At 36.1% G+C, this 27,170-nt stretch overlaps 1 protein-coding gene across 1 annotated transcript in view; it reads right to left on the bottom strand.

The window, feature by feature from the left end:
• Positions 1-27,170, bottom strand: part of IGF1 (insulin like growth factor 1) — a 48,385-nt gene that overhangs the window by 5,950 nt on the left and 15,265 nt on the right. The window contains exon 3 of the mRNA NM_001004384.3: positions 3,405-3,586. Within this exon, the coding sequence (NP_001004384.1) occupies positions 3,405-3,586 (182 nt within the window). The remainder of the gene's footprint in view (positions 1-3,404; positions 3,587-27,170) is intronic.

Below are 27,170 nucleotides of genomic sequence, written 5' to 3'. Positions count from 1 at the left end.
CAGACATTTTGGGTTTCCCAGGCCACATCAATTATTCAGTGCCTGCCCCTGGTTATGAGCGAGATTACACAATGTGAGGGAATCAGGCTCAGCTAGCATGGATTCATGAAAGGCAGGTAGGCAGGTTCTGCTTGACCAACCTGATCTCTTTCTATGATAGAGTGACCCACCTGGTGGATGAGGAAAAGGCTGTTGACATAGTCCACCTAGACTTCAGCAAAGCCTTTGATGCTATCTCCCACAGTATTCTCCTGGGGAAACTGTCAGCCTGTGGCTTGCACAAATACTCCCTTTGCTGGGTAAAGAGCTGGCTGGAAGGCTTGGCCCTGAGGATGGTGGTGAATGGAAATAAGTCCAGGTGGCTCTCAGTCATGATTGGTGTTCCCTAGGGGTTTGTATTGGGTCCTGACCCGTTTTATATCTTTATTGGTCTGGAAGAGGGGATTGAGTGCACCCTCAGTGAGTTTGCAGATCACACTAATTTGGGAGGAAGTGTTGATCTACCTGGGGATCACTGGGCTGAGGCCAATTGGATGAAGCTCAACAAGACCAGCTGCTGGGTCCTGCACTTTGGTCACAACAACCTCTGGTAACCCTACAGTCTCAAGGAGGAGTGGTTGGAAGAGTCACCATCCCTGGAGGTGGTGACTAACAATATGTATCAGTTTAATCTATAATCAGAACAACCACCTCTGCTGTAGTAAGTTTATTGAGATTCTGTTATTCCTGGAAACAAAAACTACACTGAAAGCATGAACAACATGAGAAACTGATTGTGTACAAAATCTAAGAATGAGAACATCTACTGTTACAATTAATTGTGCCTTAGATCCTGCATCTAAATAAGAGTTTATAGGGATCCTTTACATTATCTTATATATTATTTCTGTATGTTTAAGATCTATATCATATACATGGCATAATAATCAGAAAAATACTCTAACGCAGAAAAAAATATTCAACTTGCAAAAATATATCTATTTTTTGTTCAAATCAGTAACATCAACACAGAACTAACTAAACATATTCATCTTGGAAGAACCTATCCAAAGAAAAGATATGCACATAGCACTGTCTTTCTTTAATGGAGGCATGTACTGCTGCAAAAAGAAAGAGTAAATAATAACATGGAAATATGTATTAGAGCTTTCTGATGTATATTTTTATTTCTGATTGCATTAGTTTTTTTTAACTATATGTTCCTCTTATCTAGCATAAATTAGAATTATAGTTTCTCCTACTCCTTCTGTATTCTTTTTCCTCAATCTAATTTTATCCATGAACAGAGATGAAGGAGAAATTCAGTTTGTTTTTCCCATAAGATTTCTATTGTTTTATTACCAATTTCCCATCAAGAAGTATTTATGATTTTTTTTGCTTCAGACAGTATCTTTCCTCCTTCTCCTATACATTTTCTTTATCAGTATTCTTTTCTTTAATAGGACTTTTTCCTCTAATTTTATTTTCTTTCCCATTTTCTCAAAACTCTGTACTTCATAGTTTGTTCAGTTCTTCAGTATTTTTCATCTTATGAGACTGTTTAATCTATTTCCCTTCCTTATTTTTTACTCTGTTTCTCATTGTCTTTTTACTGTCCTTTTCACCTCTTGTTTTTTCTCCTTTTCATTTCCTGAATGCTGTCTGCTGCAGCTAGTTCATCTCAGTTACTACACACTCGCTCTATATTTTTTTTGCTCTTAAAATAGAATATCCCAGGTTGGAAGGGACCTATAAGGATCATTGAGTCCAACCCCTGACTCTAAGCTGGGTAGCCTAGAAGCAATATCTAAAAGCATTGTCCTAAAGTCTTCTTGAAACCCTAAAGTTTGATATCTCAACTCTTCTCTGAGGAAGGGGAGCTGGGCCTTGGCACACAGTATTCTTTCTCAGACACCTCCTTCTCATCTAATGTAAAAAGGCATGAGGCCTTCAGTCTGGCTCTACCAGTTTGCGAAAGTGTCTTCCTGTACGTATTCTTATAGGGAAAAATATATCTGTTTAAAGAATGACATAATTCCTTGGCCCTCTAAGGAAAGTGGCATGGAGATCTGTCAAAGAGCTAGCTCCTTTCACATGGTGTTACAGAACATTTTACGCATCACCCTAGCAATAAGTATGGGAGGAAGTGCAGAGACTACAGGCCAAGCTTTTCTTCTTTCTCCACAAGCCTTAGATATATGTGTGCCTTGGTGTGAATAAACTACAGGGTTTTTCTGTCCATAGTCGTGTTCTGCATACGTTCTACACCCATTTGTTTGGATTGTCTGAGATGTTCATGGCTAAGGTGATGCTCCTCAGGAAGAATCATACAGCCATTACTTTAACAGGTTGAAAACCCTTAAGGAAGAGATGAAAAGGATTCTCTTTCTTTGGTTATTTTATGGAAGAGAAGTGGCGCTAGAACAATTACAGTTGTTATTTAATGAAGATAATGTTAAGAAAATTAGTACATATGACCGATTTCCTAGCTTTCTATGAAATCTTAGGATTTCATTCAGTTTAATTTCTTACACAAAAAAGTTTTCAGAAAACTGTAGGAAAGGGACTAACATACATATAGTAGAGACAAGGTCTACGGCAATAAAATATATCATTGTAGGTTTACAGAAAATGACAGATAACATGTAAAACAGATGTTCAGAACTCAAACAGGAGAGATAGTTGGAAGAGAGCTTAATGGCAGCCTAGTCAAAGATGAGTTAGCTGAACTATAGGCTCTGTTGAGGATAAAAGAGACTTAACTACATATACGTACAGTATCTACTTACTACAACAGAGGCAAATGTCTGAATGCTCTGAATTCTCTAACTATACAAATAACACCAGTGAATATTTACAGTTCTTGGAGAACACACATATTAAACATTGAATAGTTAAAATGAAGTATGTAATGACTGGAGTTAAATTATCAATTTAATTTACTTCTGGTAAATAAAAAATAAATAAAAAGACAAAACAATGATGAAAGAAGAAAATGATTTGTTCATTTACACAGTGAGAAGAATACCAGAAAAGCTGTCAGTCACTCAATCTGCCTCTTCCTAACAAAGAAGGATGAGTGAGTATTTTCTGGATAAATGAGTATTTAAACACTCAGTGTTTGATTTCTCTTTTGAAAGAGGTTTTACGTGCTATTTATGATCAGATGACGTAAGTACTTCTCAGTTAATACCCAGAAGCAGGATAAAGCCTCACGACTACTAGCTTAGCAATTGCAGGTTTTTATTCAGCATTCTAAGTGGTGAATCTTCTCCTTATTTTCTACCATGGATGTTATTTTCCCCAAACCCACTAAATCTCAGTGTCTCTAGCAGGCAGAACACATCAGTTGTTTGCTAAGTTACCAGCCTTGACATAAATTTCTTTTCCTAAAATAGAGCTTTTTGTCTTTTGGCCTGGCCTACCTTTTGTGCTTTTGGCATATCAGTGTGGCGCTGAGCACGTACAGAGCGTGCAGATTTAGGTGGCTTTATTGGAGCACAGTACATCTCCAGCCTCCTCAGGTCACAACTCTGGAAGCAGCACTCATCCACTATTCCCTTGTGGTGTAAGCGTCTACTGCTGGATCCATACCCTGTAGGCTTACCTATTCAAAAGACAAATGGAAAGTTTTCACGTTAGAAAGAAAATGCAAAGATCTCAGCAGTAATCACATTAAGTTGCATTATTTTTACCTGAATTACCTATGACAGTGGTAGATGTGTATCTATGACTATGTCTTTAGATAACAGCTTTCAAAGATACTGCTGGAAACGGCCAGCTTTGACCTCTGTCTATGAGTGGTTGCAGTTTAAGCATTTAAGCAAACATATATCTTAGAAAATTATTATGAAAAGATTTTCTTGAACTATCTTGGCACTGAAAATGGAGAGGAAGGAAGCCACATCCTGACATTTAGAGGACTTGCAGAAGAAATGTATCCTTTAGCTTTTAGTCAAAAGCTGATCGTTCTATTGATTGAGGTAGGTGATGATTAAAGATCGTACCTGTGCAGTATTTTCAAGTATTTTCAAATGAGAAAGACCACATTAATCCACTGTGTGAAGTTAGAGTATGTTGAAAAGGGAAATGAAAACTGTATACAACTACATACGCTGTAAGATCTGCAAGTTCAAAAACTTGCAGGAGGAAATAAACTAACATAGTTTAACAAACTAATGAAATGCACCAAAAATAGTGTTGTGGCTAATGGAGTAGGTACAGACAGAATAGTTTATATTGTATAGCTTTGCACAGGATGGAAAACTAACAAGATGGACTAACATAACATGGTTTTTCCTGTGTTTTGTGTTTATACAGGGCATCTGTAGAAAATACATATTACTACATTTTTCACACATCTCCAGTAAAGAGCTACACTTTGATTCACAGAATTCTCATACTGTCAAGGATTTCTGATTTCTTTACTAATTAGAGTTTTCACTGACATATTATGCACTGACATATTACAGGCTCATTATTTCCAGGGCTTCTTTCTATAAAGCCCAGTTGGATGTGTAGTTGCCCTTCTATGACTCTAGAAATGAATGAACAGTAAATTCACAGAAAAAAAAACCAAAATAATTGCTGTCTTACTACATCTATTTTTAAATTCTGGTAGAATTTGGTTTCAGACAGTAAAATTCTGAAAAGATTAAATGTTTTGTTTTGACATTTTCAGCATTAAATGTTTCCATGTAGAGACGATCCACATTGGATAAAAACCCAAAATATGGAAAAAAAAAGGAAAGAAAATTATACAAAGAGCCAAAAAAATGAAGTAATTCAATTCAGTCAGCTCAACTTTTTTTTTTTTTTTTAATATTTTTCCTCTTCAGTTTTATCACAGAGACCAAAACCCTGTTATTCAGAGTTTGGCAGGGAATTCAGCTTTTAGAAGTTACTGAAGCTAAATAAAGAGAAAGGGTATATCAACAAAGATGAAAATTCCGTTTCTCTCTGAGAAATTCTTACCTCCTATACAGAAATTCTAGGTTAATATCCACATATCTGGTCTGCAGTTGTCAATTTGAAGACAACACTGCATTTTGCAGTTCCCTGTGATTAAAACATATGTCCACTGATGAAGAACCCATGAGGCCTCAGTACATCCGTAAATGAAAAGACCTCTAGTGGTAAAGTATGTCTAACATTTTAGCCAGCAGTACAATCAGCTAAGAACTAACTATCCTCATGAGCTTTCTAAACCCAGACAATAGGTTTTTAAATGTCTTTTTTTCCAGAGACTATAAATTAAACAAAAAGAAAAACATGCTTACTTGGTAGATTGCAATTCACTGAGGGCCTCTATACTGTACATTGTCTGCTAAAAATTATTTGTTTCATAATACTAAACAGAATAGCATGCCAGAAGTATGTTACGGTAATATTTTGATTTGTGAGTGTGCATTGTTTTCTGCATATCACTGAAAAGTATTATGAATAGGAAGATAAAGATTTGTTGTTGGTTTTTTTTTTTCCCAGACTATTTTCACTCACTGAATTGTAAGGTACAAGCTTTTCACTGGATTTTTTTTTTTCCTGAAGACTATTAATCATATTCTCTAAGCCTAATACTTTTAAAATCTAGCTGTCATGATAGCATCTGAAGTGTCATTACTCTGTTGAATACCCTGAGCTCTCCCATATTTTGTCTTGCTCCAGTTTAAAACATAGAAGGGCAAATTCTATGATTCTATGAAATTCTGTTCCTTCTCTTAATAGATCCAGTTGAACTGCAGGTACAAATTGTTGATTAGTTAAACATTCTTTTCTCAGTCTGTCAATATCTCATAAGCAAGCACACTCTAAAAAAATTTCATTTGGGATTTTTCCTTTGAATAGTATTTCATAGGAGCTGACAGGCACATAGGTTGGTTACTGTACCCTTGTCATGCTACTGATAATAGTAGAAATAAGGAGGGACCGTTCATTCGTTGGTTTCAGCTGGCTTATAATGAGCTTTCTATATAGAAAATAAGTTATACATTAAAAAAATCTGTCAAGCCAATAGAGGCTTTTAGGATTAATTATGTTTAGCTCTTCTAAGAAGTGTACAGATGTGAGATGCTCTTGACATTCATACTAGATAGATATCATTATATCTAGGTGACAAAATTTAAGGCCAGTAAGGTGAAATATCTCTGCCAGGAACTTCCAACAGTTATGTACAGAAGCTGATAGCTGAAATCTTCCTGATATGAGAAGCAAGACTACAAACATCTTGAATTTGTAAAGTTGTTTAGTAAAACAAATGTCCTTTTTCTTTGCTGAAGCCAATTATTTGCTTGGTAGAGCATTTACTAGGGTAGTTTTCCTTTGTGGAATATTTTGATCAGAATGTTCTTCCAATAATGACTAATGGCTAATAGTGGCATTTTTATGGGATCCATTTCCACATGAAAACGTTATAAAGGAAATAATCAAGTAAATGTTCTCAGAAATTTGCAAAATCTATTATTGTTTAACATTGTTAACATTTAACTTTGTTGTGATTAAACAAGCCAAAGATGAACTGGTTGATGGAGCTGAATTTTTTTTTTTTTAAAGTCCTTCATCCTTTTTATCAATCCGTAATTCTTTCCAGTTTATCCAAATTGAACATACAACATAGCTTATGTTTTGACATTGTAAATTTAGCTCAATTATATAATTCAATGCATTCTTTCCTCAATTATGTTTTACTGCAATGGGATATATAGCATTCTGACAATGTATCAGTATTATTTTGATTGTGAAATCTCTGATGTTCTGGTAAATATGGTAATTTCCACAGGAATACACTTGATTTTTATCTTGACTGTACATGAGGCAGAGGAACTACAGCAGTGTACTCTAACAGCATCACTTATTTATTTGTGTATGATGTATTCCCAAACTTGAAAAAGAGCTAAGTTTTATTCTCACCTATCTTGTTGTGTGATCACATGCAATTCATTTTACACTTCAACATCAAATTTCAAATTTTATAGAGTTGATTGAATAACCCATGAAACATCACCTGCTGTTTAGCAGTCAGTAGCAACATTCCTCCTATATTACTGCATGCATAAACAGATAATACAAATCTTGAATTTTGGAGATGTTCAGGTGGAAATTCAGTGTAATTCGAAATCATTTTTACTGTAGACACACCAAAGAAATGTACAAGTTATATTTCTTTGTGATGGAATGATAACTTTATTGAGGAAGATATAACATCCTAGAGCAGTTTTAATTATCTCTGTAGAAGATCTGGTAAGTTCAGAATGAAATCACTGACATGTCAGTGATGTGGTCAGAAATTAAGCATTTATATATAGACTGAAATATTAAATGATTACATGGCATACCAAATGTTCATCTTTCATTAAAGGAATAAGCTATTATTGTGAAGTCAAAAGGTGTTATTTAAATTTCCTTTTAAAACTGTTTTCATGAGGTTTTTGAAAGACCTACTCCATCAAGCATACTTAAACTTTGTATGAAATTGAAACTGGTATCACCTTCACTGCTGTTCAGAAGAGTAGGCAAAATAAGAGATAAGAATAGGAAAAATTGATTATTTTTCATGTCGTAACTCTGGGCTCTACTTTTGAGCAATACCTGATGCTTACATTAATTAAAAATTAACAAATCAGAGATTGCTATTGTCCTCTTAAGTGCTGCATTACATAATTTTACAACAGATAAAGTTGAGACGAAGAACTGCAAGGAGTTGCGATCACTTCTGCAAGTCTTATCAGCACTTGGCCCATGCTATATTCAGCAGGACAAGGGATGTGTTTGTTCCCCTCTACTTGGCACTGGTGAGGCTGAATCTCAAGAACTTTGTTCAGTGTTGGGCCCCTCACAATGAGAAAGACTCTGAAGCTCTGGAGCATGTCCAGAGAAGGGCAGTGGAGCTGTTAAGGATCTGGAGTAGAAGTCTTAGGGAGAGTGGCTGAGGGAACTGGAGTTGGTCAGTGTGGAGAAGAGGCTCATGGGAGACCTTATCGCTCTGTATAACAACCTGAAATGAGATTATGGTGAGGTGGGGATTGGCCTGTTCTCCCAAGTAATACTGATAGAACAGGAGACAATGGCCTTGAATTGCACCAGGAAAGGTTCAGATTGGATATCAGGAAAAGTTTCTTCTCTGAAAGATTGTTGATGCACTGGCTGTTGTGGAGTCACCGTCCCTGGAGGTGCTCAAGAATGTTGTGGATGCTGCACTGCGGGACGTGGTCAGTGGGCATGGTGAGGATGAGTGACTAGATGAACTCAGAGGTCTTTTCCAACCCTTATGATTCTATAATTCAGTGATTCTTCTGTGATTATAATTCAGTGATTCAGTGATTCAAAAGATGCACTTAGATCTAAGCCAATGTTCAAGCTCCTGCACAGTAAGTTGTAGTAAAGCACTTAACACTGAGCACATGCCCGAGTGCCCTTCTGCATAATGACTGATTTAACTGAGAACTTAAGCAGTAAATGAAAATCCATTTGAGTAAACAAATGGTTGGAAGTTCTGCACATTTTATATCAGTATTCTCTTCGTTAATTTTTGATGATATTATGTTAAAATACTGACTGATACTGCTGCGTGAGTATACTGGGCACCCATATAGTTTTTTCTCATATTTCTGACACAATTTCAGTGCTGCCCTCCAGCTGTTATCAAAAAAGTTCCTTATATTTACTCAACCTTCAAAGTGCTGCCTGTGGACATGTAACAGTCCTGGCCATTCCTTTTTGCTGATGTACACTGATTTCCTTGGAGGTTTCTTTCCTTTTTTTTTTTTTTTTTTTTTTTTTTTGTCAGCTTCAGGCTCAAAAGAGGTTTCATATTGTGTAGGTCAAAGTTGACTTAATAGAATTTTTGGCTTTCATTTAATCTACTGTACCAAATATGTGAATGTTTCTTTCCATGTGCTACAAGCAGAGACAAAGTTTAGTCACACTATTCTGAAGTTCACTGAAAGCAGGCCAAGTTGCAGAATTCCAATAGTTAAACAGCTGGCTTCTGTACTAACAGCACTTCCCTTGAAACAGTGCAAAGCCACTGTAGTAATTCAGTAGGTCTTGTTTATGTTTGATTTGTTTGTTTGTTCCCCAGTCCCCAAATATTTCATTGATGCTTCTGCTCTACTGACAGTTTCAATGTTAGAATCATTGGTATGGGTGGATTTTAAAAGTTTCAATTGTCAAACTAACTAGACATTCTTTAGAGAATCAAAATCCACTGTTTTAACATTAAGAGGAGGAAATTACATGAGAAACAGCCGAGAACAAGCAGAAAAAAATCAGTTTTTGAGGACTTTAGAAAGAACTGGGGTAATATGTCCTTGAGGTTTTCTGTGACTTTTTATTTGCAGTACCTTTCAGCGTCTTTTCAGGCTCTGCAGTAGAACTCAGGAGTGGTTTTTAGGCTGTAATTCAGAAAAAAATGTAACTCTGAAAATCAGTGAACTATATTCCTCACCTACTAATAGTCAACTTTCAGCTATAACTGCAGCATTTAAAGTAACATAAAAGGCTATTGACATATTAGTGGACTGTGCTATTGTGAGTGTTGTATTTTTGACCTGAAAAACTTGAAATGTTTCTTATAAAATATCAGGGTAACATGTTTTGTACTTTTTTTTTTTTTTTTGAGTGATTCTTTAGAGTGATAGGATACAAAATTCTTTTTTCTCATTTACCAGTGTTTATCTGGATATATGTAAGCATATTGCAGAGCAATATTTCAGCCACAGAGAACTTTCTGAGCCTGAAAAACAAGGATGAGAGTCTATACTGCTATGCTGCGATGTAGTAACAGAACAAGAATGTCCTTTGCGCTAGATCCAGGCTGGGAGCTCATGGTTGAAGTATTCTTGAGTTCCATTTGCTCTCTGCCTTTTGATGTAAAAACAGATAAATCTGAGGTTCATCTTAATTAGCTTCTTTATCAGAAAGTTAGAGGTCAAGTTTAAGATAGTCAACAGGCAGGTGTGTCTGAAGAGTGATTTAGTCTGTTTGGGGCACATTATCCAAAATAAACTGTTCTCTGAAAGAGCCAGTGCTCTTTATTTGACTACAGAAAAAGCTACCTGATCTACTCTCAGGGTATGCATGCAATGTCTAGATAACTGAAGTAAAGTAAGATGATTTGCATTGCAAGTGATTTCTCCTAAATCACAAAACATGCACTGCAGGTGGACTACAAAGTCATTCTCGTTTATTTCCATTTCAACAATCAAATGTGATGACCTTTATTTGTTCTAAAAAGCATACCAACCAGTCTGCTGTTTAGTTATGCATCTCCATACCTCTTGGACTATGTTCTGTGCTTACGTATTATAAATAAATGCATATGCAAAGTAAGAGATTGTTGATGTTGCTTTTCATCTGAAGATCCTAGACAAATGGTTTAGTATTAGATCAGTAATACTTCCTGGGTGTACTCTGGAATTTCTAATCAGAATTTGGAAAATTATGAGTCAATGTTAAATCAGCAGGAAATGCCTGTATTTTGATACTTCTATGAACTAATGAAACACATACACAAATGAATAAACAAGCAAAAAACAAATGTTGTGACCTTTCCTGAAGTTCCTCAGCAGAAGTACCTTATGATTTAAATTTTGCAAAGTAGGCATTCTGATTTTCATGTAAATAATTTGCATGCATTTTGAAGATACAGTACTTAATATTTAGCTTCCACTTTCCTTCAGTGTTTTGTTAGTGCCAAAAAATAATTATGCTTAGGCTGATTTTTGTTTGTGTTCATCAAAATGAGCATATATTAGCATTTATAAATGCTCAATGAATGGATGATCTAGCTCTGAAGTCTAATTTAATATGCATGAGAATAGAGGATAAGCTTTATCAGTATGCACAAGTGAAACTTTATGAAAGCATGTGCGTTTGTTAATATTGAGATATTGCATGAGAGTTACTGCTTTGTAGAATACTAGATTGTATTAATTACTCAGTCTAAGGCAAGAAGGTCTTTGCTTGTTGTTAACAACCTTGCCACTTAAAATACAGTTGATTAGGACAGCGAAAGCATAGGCACTCTGTTAACACTGTTCTATGAGAGAAAACTATTAGACTTGGACTTCTTGGAGATTTTTCCCTGAGTAATCAACATTTAGAAGCTCACACTAGGGGAAAAAAAAAAAGAGAGAGAGAGAGAACTTTAACAGTTCAAGTAGAGAATAAAATAATTCTTTCACTTCAGTGAAGTTGGTGAGCCAAGAAATGTAGATTTATCCAAAAAGTTATCTTAATTTAATTTATCTGTCTATGTTTATCAGGTAGTCTGCCACACTGTTGAAGAATGTTTTTTCCCCTCCTCTGGAAATATGCTTTCAGGAGCAATTTTGTTCATCAACGTATTTTAAATTATATGTATATATATCCTCCCCTAAGCTTATTTCCCAAGTACAGCAGTTGTAGCAATTTTCACTCACATATATTCAATAACTATACTCTGTTCTCTTTATGGAACTGCTGCTTTAGACGCCATTAAGGGTACTAAGCATGTGATAGAGCCATAGAGCCATTATGCTTCACACAGTAGTTGTTAAGCCAGATGTGATGTGTAAAGAGAAAGACCTACAGTTTTGTGAAAATTGCACTAGAATACGAAGCAGAAATTTTAGAATTTACAATTCTTTTGAGGAATAAAATGAGCATAAAGAGTGGGAAACAGTATAATGTATTATTTTACACCAATTCAGTGCTCTAGAGGGTGAAAATGTTGCCAACCAAGCACAATTTACAAGCTTACATCAGATTCCAGGGCTGGAAAGTGCAAGATGCTGCCAAATATATATATATACTCTGGCAAGGGAAATGCTTTGCCAGACAGAAATTCACTCTTACAAGAAGGGGCAGGTTTATCAAGGTTTAGGACAAGATAATTAAAAACCAGGAGGTCATTGTTACATTTGGATATTTCCCGCTGTAGTGCAGCCAGGAGTACAATGGTAATACAGTCATCCATCTGTAATGAGTACATATTCTTTCCTTTTCTCATATATGCTCTCACAGTAATTAACAATTCCTTACCCCTGTGCCTAGTAGAAGGACGATCAATCATGTTATGACCTTCCCAGCCCTTCTTACCCCATAGCCAATGTAAAACTCTGATTTATTTGGAATTTCCAAATGAATAAAAATGCAAAAAGCAAAATTGGGTGAAATCCTAGCATCACTGATGTCATTAGGAAATCTTTTACATTATCCAGGATTATGAATGAGGTGCTTGAAGCTACTTATATAGAATCTAATCCAAAATCTATTAAAATCAATTTAAAAACTTCCATTGTCCTCAGTGGGCTCAGCGTCAGGCTGATAATGAACAATCATTTGATTTGCCTTCCAACCTTGCAGTTTAGTGAGTAAATACTATCTTCATGGCATCTGGAAAGATTTGCAGGCAGTGGATGTAATGTGATTCGTTGAAGGAGGTAAGAACAAAAGAATTCTGATATACAGTATGAAGCAGACTGACTGCTGAATTAATGCCTCTTATTGCACAACAAGAAATACACTATCTTGCAGTGTGTAATCAGGATTTTAGCAAGGTACTCTTTCTCAGATGTATTCTGAGAAGTGAAAGCAAATAACAAATGACAATCAAGGTACTCTTGTTTCTGCATTACCTAGTTAGAGGCAGAAAGTTTGACTGGCATAACAATGAGACTAAGCATCTCCTATCTCGTATCTTTCACACTATTCATGTGTGCAACTACTGTCATATGCTACCAACTGGCAGCAGTCCTTACAGGGCGTAAGCAATTAGAAGCAGGCCACTGTCATCCAATCTATTACAGAGAAAGGTGTCAGCAAGTTTCTCTCCCTTATTAGAAACAAATGTAACAATAGGAAGGAGGGAGAAAGAAGACATCAGCAAGAGCATGACTCATTTTACACACTAGGTTTGTATTTGTCTAACATAGTTGACTTCAGTGCCTTTTCTCTATTACACGATGTGTTACAGAGCTATAGGCTCCGATTAGTAAGATGTTGCCAAAGGCTTTGTCAGCAAGCATCCAACCTTATATACTGTTCTGTGTAGTAATTGAGAATAAGAAATGAACAAGATTCAGCCTTGCACCTGTGCAGTAATTTTGTTTAGGGCCTCAACTATTTAACATTTCTCTAGAAGTCAGAAACACATTATTTTAAAAAATTAAGCAACAACAAAATATTCCAATGCTTTCAATTGAAGTCCAGCATATATCTTTCTTACAAACAATATTTTAAATGTTAAATATTTTCCAGAAATGTTATTTTTTATTGTCTGCTACTTTTGGGCTATTGGTGTAGTTTCATTTGTTGACTTAGAAAATTTCTGATGAGGCTGACAAATTAACCACTGCATTCTGAAGGGGAATTTAGACAGAAAAAAATAAAGTCATATTGTTTTATCTTCAACGGTGTTAAACAGTACTTTATCCTAAATTAAGTGAACTCTTTCCAGAGGAAGATGCCACTTGGTTTCAATAATATTTATGTGATCCAGCTATCAATTATTTGCAGAACAGAAGGCCGTGACAGTAATAGGAACTGAACTTACATCAGTATAAACACATTTGGTCAATATCTTAACCATATACCTGTATTCCATTAACTTTACATTTAAGTCAGTAGAGAATATAAAAAACTAATCTTGAAAGCAAACATTCCTTTGAGGTCATGATGCTCCTGCAAAGTTTGTCTAACAAGATAAAAGAAAAAATGAAACTTTCCAGCTAAGTACATAGCAATTAGGGAGTGAGGATGAAGTCACTGGAGTGAGAAAGGGACAGTAAATTGCATCTGGAAATCAAATGTAGTTAAATCTAGCTAAAATATTATGCTATGCTTGATTCGTCTTTAACTTGCACTGGTTCTCTACCAGTAGTATCTCCATTCCTTAGTGATGTAACACTGCAAGAGGGGGTGGGAAGATAAGTTCCAGTGACAGGGACAAGAAGCTAGTACTGAACAATAAGTGAAACTCCTCTTACTCACCTTGACCACCCAGCCTACCTTCTTGTCACAGAAGACTTGCAGATTGTTTGTAATCAAAGTAACACTCACATACTGCAAGGAGAAATACACTAAGACTATGTTTTCTGTGGGCTCATTGAAGATGGCAGTGTTTATAGGTAATAAAGATATATATGAAGCAAATATGTAGTAATCCTACTTATACAAGGCTGACAATGCCCTCTCCATTCACAATTTCTAAAAGAGATTGTAGTTTTCTAAGAAAATGTTTTAATGTTCTCATTTGCTAAGTTTCTATGGCCTTTTCAGGGAAGTTCAAAGTTTTTAAAAGTTTGTTTTGATTTAAAGAGAGTTTTTTTTTCTAAGTAACAAGAAGTCTTTTACCATTTCCTTTTCAACTAGTTTAAACGTGAATAATGGTTGAAACCTCAGCATCAGTTAAAGATATTTCTCCGTGACTTCTCTTATTTGGCTGTCATGCTGTGTTTTTTCTTCCCTCCTTGTTCTCAGGGTTAAATAGGAATATTATCAGTATAAAAAGTCTGTGGTAATGCTGAAGTTTTAATCCAAAAAATCTCAAATTTTGACCCTAATTCCTTCTGGAACTGATCTAGCCTCTAAATTCCACATGCTGCTTTTAAAAGCTCACTGACTTCTTTTGAGCCACAACTTTGTGTATCCACGAGCATTTAAGCAGAGGAATCAATTTCTTGAGAAAAGAAGTCAGATGAGTACATATGCTTACGATGTTGCAGACTTCTTAATTTATCTTTTTTGTAGACTAATATGTAAGCTTAGTAAGCTGTGTCTTCAAGATCACTCTTCCCAACATGGCTAGTGACTTTGTACATCATGAGATCCTTTCTATTGGGCTGAACATATTTCTGCTCAGGAGCTGTATTTGTGAGGGAAAAAAAAATATATATATATATATATATTCTGGAAAAACGAAAAAAAAACCCACCAACTTATCTTAAACATACTCATCCATTCGAGGGCTCATATGGTGGTATCACAGAAAATTAAAAAAAAAAGTAATTCTTTTGAAGTATTTTTCTAAAGAATTCCTTCAGTTTCTTTACTGGTCATTGTAAATCACAACAATTTTTAATTCTCATGTCTTCAACACCTATAGTTCCTTGAAACAACAATATCAAAACCTGAAAGATTTTTTAAAAAGATTTTGATTCTCTGAGAGTGTAGATTCTGAGTTGTGTCTGAAGATATTTCTTACACATAGGCAGAAGTATTCAGGTCTTTTCAAATATTTTTTGTTGTGAGTTTTTACCTATTCTACAGTTACAAGTTATTAGTTGTATTTGAAATTAATAATCTAGTATTCAAACTTGACGTTAAGAGTCAAGCTGTAGATAGGAAAGTGGTCTTTGGGCATACTCTGTAGGTATCCAGAATTTGTCTCAATAAGACTACTAATCTTTTCATATAACTGCTCTTATGTAGTGCACTGTAGATAATCCTACAATTAAATCTGATATCGATACACTTAACCAAATTGAATAGCTAAAAAACAATAATTCGACACCAAAAAACTCTACTCCTTGTAATGTATTCATTTGCTTCCTCTGTATAATTTCATACAACTAAAGGAATGGGCTAATGTCCAAGAGATATTAAATCATTTTCAACTACCAGAGATGTAGAGTTAGAAAGTATTTTTTATAACATATTCAAAGTAACTTTATCCTTAGGCACACAAATTTCATAATAAAGTGAAATAATCAAATTCAATTTTGTGACTATACATGCAATCTTCTGCACTTTTAGCATTTATACACTCAAGAGTGTGGATGCAGATACTGATAGCGTGGTGTTTCTCTCTCAGTCGTTGTGTGTCAAAACTGCCCAGAGTTCCTTCCATTCAGAGTAATTTTTGGATAAAATATGACCATTGCTCTCACTGAAACTTTGGTCAAAATGTATACCAAATGAAAGTTTTCTGTGGTTTGGGAAAGTTGGATTCATTTTTTCCCCTTGTTTTTCATTTTGCATTCCTCTGAACTCCTTTTTGCTAGCCAAAAAAGGAGGTGCCGAAATAAACCAAGGAGGCCGTGCGGCCTGGCTGGGGAAGTTCAGCAAGTTTAGAAAGTGTGGCTGATTCTGTGAGGTTTCCAGCTGATGGGCCTTAGCCAGGATGACACTAATTCTGCAGACCTCAATCTCCTCCTTCATGAAATTCAGAAAAGTTTCAGGTTAGCATCCAGAATAAAGTCATAATAGGAAATGAAATGAAGTCAATTTGCCTAAAATGAGTCAGTTTTCTCTTCTCAGTTCCTAAATGATTGTCTAAACTACATCTCTTGTTATTTTGCTTAATTATTTGTAATCTATCCTCATCTGTCATTTGCATATGCTTCTCAAACAATACTTCTTGTCTTCTTTGTAATGTCACTTAATAACTTTTCTAATGAATTTCCTAAATTCATTCCAGCATTCTAGGTATCCTTTGTTTATGCCTCCAGCAGTTAGACAGCATGTCATTAAATAAGTTGTTATCAATTTAAACTTTATAATTGTTTTTACTTTCCATCTAGTATCATAAAACTGTTATATAGTCAACTGTGATCACTCTAAAGATTAAAACCACAAAAATAAACTATTGCACAAAGTTTTCTCTATAGAACTTAAGAGCAATATTTTTTTTGTGGACCAGATACATTTAACATATATCTCATTTAGAATTAGCAATAATGAAAAACAATCAACATAAACATCATGTTTGCTGCTTTTTTCTTAATCTTAGTGATGCAAAGCATAAACCAAAGTTTGACGAGGGAAGTAGCTGCATAGTATTGACCTGTACAAGACTATCTGCTTGTCTTTCTCTGTGTGCATGACTAGCAGGTATGCAGCATCTGCAGAGAATCCCCCAGGTGACAGCTGGAGAACCTCTCATATGAAGAAAGGTTGAGGGAACTGGGATTGTTTAGCTTGGAGAAGAGAAGGCTTTGGGGAGACCTCACTGTGACCTTTCAGTCCTGGAAGGGAGTATATAAACAGAAGGAGGAAAGGCTGTTAACGAGGGTGGATAGTGATAGGACAAGGGGGAATGGTTTTAAACTGAGACAGGGGAGGTTTAGGTTAGACATTAGGAGGAAGTTTTTCACTCAGAGAGTGGTGACGCAGTGGAACCGGTTGCCCAAGGAGGTTGTGGATGCCCCATTCTTGGATGCATTCAAGGCCAGGCTGGATGTGGCTCTGGGCAGCCTGGTCTAGTGGTTGGTGACCAAGCCCATTACAGGGAGGGTGACACTAGGTGATCATTATGGTCCTTTTCAACCCAGGGCATTCTACAGTTCTATGATTATATGAATTGCCCTCTGTGGTGACGTCTATAGAAATTATTTCTATTTAATAAAAGAGAGAAGGAGCTGTTGTAATGAAGTGGTATCATAGAATCATAGAATCACAGAATGCCTTGAGTTGGAAGGGACCTTAAAGCCCACCCATTTCCAATCTCCTGCTGTGGACATGGCTGCCACCCAGCAGCTCAGGCTGCCCAGGGCTCCATCCAACTTGGCCTTGAGCGTCTCCAGGGATGGGGCACCCACAGCTTCCCTGGGCAGGCTGTACCACTGCCTCACTGCCTCCTGAGTGAAATGTTTTCCCCTGACATGTAATCCAACTCTTCTCTCTTTTAGTTTAAAACTTTTCCCCCTTGTCCTTTCTCTATCTACTTTTGTAAAATGTTGATTTCCTTCCTGCTTATAAGCTCCCTTTAAGTGTCTCTAGCTGAATATTACGTCTACTATAGAGCAAACTGATCAGACCTCCAGAAGGTTTGTGTGATCAACAAGGAAGAGCTAAAATTTACCCTAGTACAGAGGGTCTCCAAAAAGGCTTTCTGTCTTTTAAATGTATTTAGAAGTTCTTCCCTATGTGAAGATCTAATGAAAAATTGAAACAACCCCTTTGCTACTTCAGTGTTGATAGCCAGGAGCTATCACACTCATTGCTCCTTCCAGCTAAGGCACCTTGCAGTGGCCAGCAGCAAAAGGTGCAGCATTGTGAGCAGGCAGGGCCTGGTGGTAAGCATGGCATCCTTGTTACTCTAGTGAGCCCCGAGCACTTTAGTGGCCACCACCCGCACCTAGTCATTGTCTCTGTGTCGTCATGCATCAGAGGAACCCGTATTTTACAGACTGAAGAAAATACTGCTCTCCCTGCACATTGCAATGGGTTTTCTATCAGTATTTGGATCTTGGACTGCAGTGGTTCAATTAAAAAACAAGTGAAAAGAAAACTTAGTTGTTATAGGAGGGCACCCCTATGTGATAACTCCATTTTAGAGTGGAATTTTAGGTCATGACCTGTAAATATAGATTCTGCAATTTGAAAATTACATTGCCAGAGAATATGTGCAAATCAGGAAGTAGCACTTCTCTAATATTTCTCCTATACTCTGTACTTTGGCCTCCTTTCCACATTATTAATAGCTTCTTAATTGTCTGTGCAGAAATTTCTTAGTATTAATCAGGCTAGGTTTTCTTAATTTCTAATTTAAATTAAGCATTATGGCAGAGAGTCATCAAATGTCTGTGTACTACAGTTCAGTAACCTTTTAAGAGTTTCTAAAGTAACTGAAACATATTCTGTGCAACTGCTTGTGTGGTAAATAAACACTGTTGTCTATTCAAGTAATGATATCAGAAATTGCTCCCAATACACAGAGTTCTGTTGATATTTTAAAATACCACTACTGATCTCCACAGCTTAAGCAGTTAAGCTCTACCCTGCTCTTTGTTAGCTCCACGCTTTGGAAATGTCACTGGAGTGACAGCTGGTGGAGTGAAGGCAAAGAGCAGAGAGGAAGCACTGAAAAATGTTTGGAACTTGTTGCTGTACTGCAGAGAGAAAGGATACCAGAAATACTGAAAGCAATATATAGCTTTTAAAATCTACGGTTTGTTCTGTCCGGTGTAAAAGTGAGGACTGGCTGTAAGGAAACACATACACACAGTGCGCAGGATATTTATCAGAACTCCTTGCCATTCTTCAGTAACGCAGCAACGAGGAAGATTATCCTATTCCCTACTCCAGGATGACGTCATTGTACTGATAAGTAGGACTTAGGAAAGGTTTATGTTCTTAGCACTAGAATTAAAAAATATAATGCTCTTTTTAATATAATTATTTCTAGATCTAATAACTTTCAATGTTTATCTTTCAAGATCATTAGAAAATTCAGAAATCACTTCTCCTTGGTTTGAGAGAACAGGAGAGGGGTGATCTAAGGATAAACACACTCCCTCTTAATAGTGTTACTTTACCACTGTACCACATCTGGCAAGTATCTACAGTGTTTCAAACCAGTATCCTGTAAAATTGCTAAGAAGCAAAGTCCTTAAGAAATCATACATACTGTTAACATTTCAGTGTTGAAACTGGTAGTAATTATTGAGTAATACATTTATTTCCTAATACAACAGATGTTCTTAATTTATTATTTCACATTATAAATTTTCACATTAGACACCATACTGGCTGAATGAATGAAAAAAATGAATGATAAAATATCTCTGATAGAATACTTGCTCTTTCCTTATGTTCCAAAGAATCTAAGCGTTGTTGCACCATGTCCGATATCTCGCTCAGACACATTTTGATTCACTGCCTCACAAACACTGCTGAAATATTTCCAGAGTTCTACATGGACCATTCGTTCATTATGGGCTCAGTGCTCTGGTACAATTATGTAAAAATCATACTTAGTGAATGTAGAAGAAGAAAAAATGAGCATTAGCTCTTCTGGATATGGCATCTGTTAAAGCTCAAGCTTGAATCAGTGAGGGGCAGCCCAATCCCTAAAGAACAATTCATACTGCCTTATTGCACACAGCATATGTAAGTGTTTGAAAATTAAATACTTTTACAAAAGCAAACTAAATATCCCGCAACACTATAAACAACTGAGTCAACTGAGTAGCAAAACAAAAAGTCTGTTAATCACACACATAAATTATGACTGTCTGGCACTGTAATATTGACAGTGACACTAATAGCTGGAGCAGGCAGCAACATCTAAATTTTAGATTGCCTGACACTTTCTAATATTAATCTCTGCCTTAAATTTGTTATAATTTAACCAAACCTAAATGTCTGGGTTGCAGGTGTTTTGCATTGTAGGTCTTCAATAGGTTTTTGTTTTTCTTCTTTTGAAGGATGGGAGAAAAAAATGTGCAGATAAAACAACTGGATAATTTCTGACAAGAGTAGAAGAATGCCCCCATGAAAAATTAACCCCTTCTTCTCTTAACTGTATGGGTGTCTTATTCTGTAACCCTTCTGCTTCCATGAAGTGAATATTTCAGGCTTCCAAAGTTCCGAACCTTATCAATAGAGATAGGTGTAACTAGTTATCAATCCAGTGTAAGTATCTATCGGTTCAATTTTCCAAACAGTTAGTCTGCCACAGTTTTTACTTTTATACCTGCCACGTGAGTTAAGATGACACTTAAGTTGTCATCTGGCAGCTCTTCTGTTTCTTAGAATGGCTGCTGTCATTTTTTTTACTCCTGCCATAACTGAAGCAGCTTTCCAATACTGGCTTTTTCCCATCTGGCTGTTGAGGGGAGGTTTCTCTTAACAAACATTCTTTCTTGGTCTTTGCTGAGATGGAAGTTAAGCAAGATGTGGCTACTTTGTGGTTAGGTGAACTGGTATGAGTACTTCTAAAGAGATCCTTTGCAGCCTGCTTCACAGTCTGCACCAACCAGGGCTGAAGGACTGATTCTTATATAGCTATCCACCCACATGCAATTGCTAACACACAGTGCAATCGCTGCCCAACCCCGATCTCGTAAGAAAAATTGGATGCAATTGCAAGTGCTGTGCGTTTGTGAGAGGAGAACTGTCCTTGAAACCTGGTTCAAACATGATTCACCCTCAAAGGAATCAAAGTCCTAGTTCAGGTAAGGTAGCTGCCAAATACAGAACTTTAATAGTAACGTTTAAAGTCCCCTCTATCTTAACTTACGTTTTCTTCGGATCCATCATTTTTACCTCAAGATGCAACTTTTTCTGCCTTGCTTTTCATGCTTTTCCGTAGCTACTCATTCTCACCTCCATTTCTCCTGCATGCAATTCTGATGTATAATGATTGTTTTTAAAACAAATATACCACAGTAGTGACTATTATGAATGAAAAATGGTGATTTCGAAACTCAGAGTAAGGAATTTTTTTTCTCCCATCTCTCTTGTCTTCACAAATGTTGGAAACTTTTGAACAGTTTCTATTAAATTGGAAAGAGTAAAACATCTCTCAAATGATTTTACCAAATCAGAATTACTTTGCAATTCTGAAAAAAAAACAACAAACCAACAACAAAAAACCTCCAAAGTTAATTAACACAGTGTTGACCCAAAACTAACAGATAGACTACCTACAGGGAAGTCACTGACTTCAGGGAGGTTAACCTGTTGGGAATATTGATAAAAACTGGGCTAGAAAAAGAACATGCAAGGCAAGTAGGCTCTTCTCTGAGGCAACTCTTGATTTATTGCTTCATCTCTGTGTTAGTGTTGGCAGAATGTTGCGGAGAATGAAACGAAATTGCTTACTAGGCTCTACCACTTTTCTGAGAGGATGCGAGAAAAGTTGTGTGAAGAGTGGAATGTGTGGGGAATTAGAGTGAGAGCACAGTATTTTGTCACTGGCAGATGTCTGCTGGGCTTTACCATTTTACCGGAGTGGTACAATTCAGTTGTTATGACACATCCAGGAAGAAAAACAGAAAACACAAGCTGAAGTCTTGGAGAAAAATAAACGATGATGACTCAGAACTTACACCCCAAAGTAAAATGAAGATTGAAATATTGCACCAGTTCGCTTGGCAGAGCAATCTGAAGCACACATGAAGAAATGAGCTCCCGATTATTTGAAGATTTGCACCGATTTTCACATGAAGAGGGTAATACTGGAAAGCCAGTGTTCAGGTGTAAGGATGATTACAGATAAACTGCAAATTGAGCTTATGTTTTTTACTGCCATTTTCTTCTATATATGCTTTTTGTTCATTGTGTAGTCAGCCCCACATCTGCTTCTGCTGAAGTCCAAGGAAAAGTGTTTCAGTGCCTGGAAGTGTTATGGTTTTACTTGTTTGGCTAGGAAAGTTGGTCTCATGTAACCTCTGAACCCTGTGCCATATACTTGCAGTAGGCTGTGGGGCCTGCTTGGGTGATCTACTTGCTATTAAGTTTTATATAACTGTTCAAGTATTGCTTAAAATGGTTTCAGGGATTCTCTGCAGTAAAATGGCATGTATTAACTTCCAGTAGTAGCCAATTTTTATCCTTATGAAAACAAATGTATTTTTTCTGTATTTACTGAACTGTTCTTCAAAGTCTGAGAAACTGTTACTTGCAATTTATTATTTTTATTGCAATGTGTAATTTTACTTAAAATTTTAACTTTTCCAGTGGTTAAGTTTACATACGAGTGAGATTCTAAAAAGTAGTGTTTGGATGGATCTGAATGGTGACCTTAATCTGTGGATTTTAAAAATATTTAAAAGGTGAATAAACATCATTTCTTCATTTTCACACATGGTGAAAGTAAGACAAATATAGATAAAATGGTTTGGTCAAGGTTATTTAAGTTAGCTAGTGTTAGAGCTAGAAATAGCTATAGCCCTCCCAGCTGCTTGATTTGGTCTGTCTAAACGGTGTTTGATCTGTGCTTTGAAATATAAAAGGTGAGAGTTTACACCTACTTCTAGTGTTCAGTATTCCATTCATGGATTACTCAGAAAGAGACTGTGTTAGCCATAATTGTGTACTACTGGACTCATATGTTTCAACATCTCATTGCTTCTTTTTATGGGTGCAAAACTGATAAATAAATTCACTGTACATACGAGAAACCGAATAGCAACAAGATCATCTTAGGTAGCATACAAAGAAATCAAGTGAATATTGGTTTGATACTGAAAGTAAGATATGTCCAGAAATCTTAAGCCTTTTAAATAGTAGTTACTGCTAAGCGTTGAAAGACCAGATGGTATTTATTTATTTATTTATTTATTGTTACCATAGATATCCAGTTGCTTTTGTTCATACCAAAGAATCTATAATCCAGTCTGTCCCAGATGATGGTTTTGTAAGGGGCACATCATTCCATACCTTGAGAAAGAAGAACCTCAAATCACACTGAATAATATGCAGCATAAGGGCTTTAGTAAGCCTTTGTTTTATATTATTTTGTATTTTTATGTATAACAGAGAAAGACATTGTTAGTGGTCTCCTCAGTGTATCATCAACGGCTACATAACACCTTCATAGATGACTGTGATCTCACAGATTTTGTCAGGCCAACACTGTACCTCTGAAGTGCTATGCTGATACTCCAGAAGGTTGGGTTACGGATAACACCGGGTGTTACCCATGACACCAGTCCCTGCCGTATGTCACTTGAAGCAATGAATACACTTCTCTTCCTTTACAAATACCTGGCAGCACTGAATTCTGCTTATCACCAGCCACTTGGCAATGAAAGCTATTTCTGATCAGTACTTTGCTGATGCACAGCAGCAGCTCTGGAATTTGTGCAGCTCTCAGGAATGAGGTGATTTTTGCAATGGCAGCAGATGATGCTTTGGAAAGGTGCTTAGTTTTGAAGAAAAGGAGATGAAGATTACATTCTGAGCATCTGATCTCCATTGCTTGTTGTTGTTGGGCCTAACATATACGATGTTAATTTGGCTGTTTACTCATGCCATATATTCAGCTCTCTAGGATCTCGATGGTGTTTGTTACTATGTGCATTTAGGTGCACTTTGTCCCAGTTGTACTATAAAAGTTCAAGTTTACTCTTGTCCATCAAAATGATTGGGATCAGCTTCCTTCCAGTTGGTCATTCCTGATTATTTTTTGACTCTAGGCTTCTAGTATTAACATTGGCTAAACAACCTTTACATTTTTTCTTTCTTCTAAAAAATATAAAGAATTCATATTACAAAATAAACCTCCTGATCTGTCCATTATTTAACATCTGACATTTGAGATTTTAAGTTGCTGAATGCACATATAAAGCATTTTAAAAAGTGACACTGAGTTATGAGGTTATGAATTACACAACAACATGATGTCAGCCTTCTGATTGGAGTCACGGTATTTAGCAATGTTGCTTGGACAGGAAAGTTCACACAGAAGCCTGTCCAACAGTTCTAAGAATTTTATATCTTTTGAAGTATTTAATGTATTTCTTTATGTGTTAAAGCACTGGACTTCCAAACCCTTGTTTTGGTTTTCCAGTAATCTCAGTGAACTCAGGGTCATTGAATCGCATGCTTTCTCACTGGCTGCACTGAAATCAAGTGGCCAGCAGCTAAATTGCAATAGTTTAAATGCGTCTAAAATGAATTCAAAGTAGTAGTTTAAAAGAGCATTATGATTCTGCTTTCAACATAGCATACGTATATAATGGAAACTGAAGAGGTAGAATTGGTTCAAAGAAAAGGTGGATTTTCAGTACTGACTCAAAATAAGAATAATGGGACTTTCAGATTTCAACTGCCAATTTCAGCCAGAATTTTTCTGTGATTGTAGTTGTTTCAGTAAGAAAACAGTTTGCTGTTGGTACAGAATTACATCAAATAGCCATCTATATTTTGAGACTATAAGAAACCAGCAAAATTGGCAATATAGAAATGACACACTGTCATTTCCTTTGTCTGAAAATGTCCAGCCAAAGTTACGGGCTTAACCAACAAAATCTTATGTACCTGCTTAGATTTTTCATAATGAACAGGTTTTCTAGTGTTGTTTACAGTACTGGTGATAAAGTGTGGGGGAGGCAGGAAGAAAAAACAAATTATCACATAACGTGGATTTTTTAAAACCAGATTACTGTCCACTGGCAGCATAGGTTGATATTTGAAAAACAGTTTATTCATATATGAGAACTGCAATGGTGGTCTCTGCTGACATTCTCACCATAAAATTATTTGAATGAATTCCCATCCTGTTGGTAGTTTCAGAATACTAGCCATGAATGGATAAGCCTAATTTATGTTGTTGTTACTGGAGACAGGAAGTTACTTCTTCCAGCTAAAGGCTTAGCTTGTAACTCTGAGAGGTGTTTCCATAACCACAGCACACTATGAATTTTTGCAAAAAACCATAGGGCTTCTCTGTACCAACTTGCTTCAGCTTCTACATTAGCTGCAAAGGTTTTATATTCTGTCTTGTTTTAAATGTATTCATCTAAAATGAGATCTCTGGATGAGAGATTTCAATCAATTACAATTTTAGATGATTCCGCACAGAATTCTGTTTATCACCAGCCACTTGGCAATGAAAACTATTCCTGGTCAGTGCTTTGCTGATGCACAGCAGATGCTCTGGAATTTGTGCAGCTCATAGGAATGAGGTAATTTCTGTTGCCGCAATGGCAACAGAAGAGGGTAATGATGCTTTGGAAAGATGCTTAGTTTTGAAGAAAAGGAGAGGAAGCTTAGGTTGCTTTTGATTTTAAGTCTCTTGTCAAAAATGCTTTGTTAGTTCAAGTAGAATACATCACATTTCCCCTGTAAAAAGGAGCAATGCTGCTTGCCTGTATCTCCAGGTTAATTTCAATGATATTTGTATTCTGTTTTGAATATAGAAAACACGAGCAGAAATTTTAAAATTTCTTTACCAAATGAATCTTTGCCATCTCCATTTGGGAATACAATTAATAGGTCAAAAAGCCTCATAAATGCTCATAGAAACAAGTAATCTTCTGAGAAGTTGTATGGTGCAATGCATTTGTCTGAGCATAACAAACAAATACTTCTGTGATGAGCACTCTAGAAGAGTTTATGAGAAAAATATTAATTCTTTTTGTCTGTAGCATTTGGATCTTGCAAATCAACGGGGCACGAGACCACCCATTAGATAATGAAGAAAAAAGTAAGTATTTGACTGGTTTATTCTTTCTCCAAAGAAGCATGTATCCCTGTGTAACTATGAACACAATTTTTATTTAAAAAAAACCCTGTATCATAATGTAAAACTGATTGACTTGTGACCACGTAAAGTTTCAAAACTAAGGTTAGCACTTCCTGATTTTAAGGGATTTAAAGAACCACAGTTTCAGTCACTAGTTTTTTCATTAAGCTCTTCTGTTTTAGCGACCGTACATATTTAAAAATACATTCAATTCATACACTCCTACAGTACTACTTGTGGTTACACAAACTAATACTTAAAATAAACCCTGTGGGTTGTCTTACTTCTTATAATACAGTGCATTTAACATTATTGTGACAAATTTAGATGCTGTCAGATGCTCTTATTTTATTGGAAAATGACAAGTGCTTGGAATTTCAAAACAAGATCTCATGTGAACATAACTTCTAAAGAATTCTGAGAGATTTTTAATTACAGTTTTCAGTTTATAAGATAAGCCAAACAATAAAATACGAATTGTCTCAAACTTCCTGCAATGATTATTGCTTTTCTCACATTCAGTCTTCATCTTATAATAATGTTTGTGATCCACATTGGGGCCTTGGCATCTTGCAAATAAGGTTAGTAGAAAGGTAGCATTTATAGTCCTTATTAACCACTGTCTGTTCCAGAATGCCTCTTTTGAATACTTATTCAAATTCAGCCTTCATTATTTTTAGCTCACTTGGGAAATTATTAGCTTTCATCCGATGCCTCACATACTTATGCTAGAAATAAGAAGATTTCATACTAAGCGTATTAGTATGTTTCACGTCAGAGAGGAAGCTAAGTCATTATGCCAACTCTTCTTTTAAAGGGCTTTTGATAGTGGTAGATTTTTCACCAGCATTCAATAAGTTCCATAGCTGAACTAAGACAAGTAGTGAAGGAACGTGACTCCTGTTTCCAAAATCACTAAAGTGACTAAAACCACAGGTATTTGCCTTTGTTCTAAACAATTGTCCAGGACCATCTGTCATTTATTTCAGTAGAAATTTAGATGCATGCTTGCTTCTGAAAATCTCTTGAGTATCTATCTGCCTCTTCAATGCCTATTAATCTTTGTATATCTGCTACACGTGCCTTTAGGAGTCTTGCATAGTCTCATTGACTTTTCAAGAGACTTATATCCTATTTTGGAAATAAACTATTTATTTTGAAAATAGATCAGCGCTTCTAAAAAGTGAGGTCTCAGTCTTTTAGATGTAGGTATCCAGATGCCACAAAACCTAGAGCAGTTAAAGCACTTCAACAAACACCTGAAAAAATTGGTATTCTTAGTAGTTTACATCACGTA

The sequence above is a fragment of the Gallus gallus genome, chromosome 1, assembly GCF_016699485.2.
Source record: "Gallus gallus isolate bGalGal1 chromosome 1, bGalGal1.mat.broiler.GRCg7b, whole genome shotgun sequence".
Classification (NCBI taxonomy): Eukaryota; Metazoa; Chordata; class Aves; order Galliformes; family Phasianidae; genus Gallus; species Gallus gallus.
The sequence above is the reverse complement of the archived record's forward strand: the minus strand, read 5'-3'. Positions and strand labels throughout refer to the sequence as shown.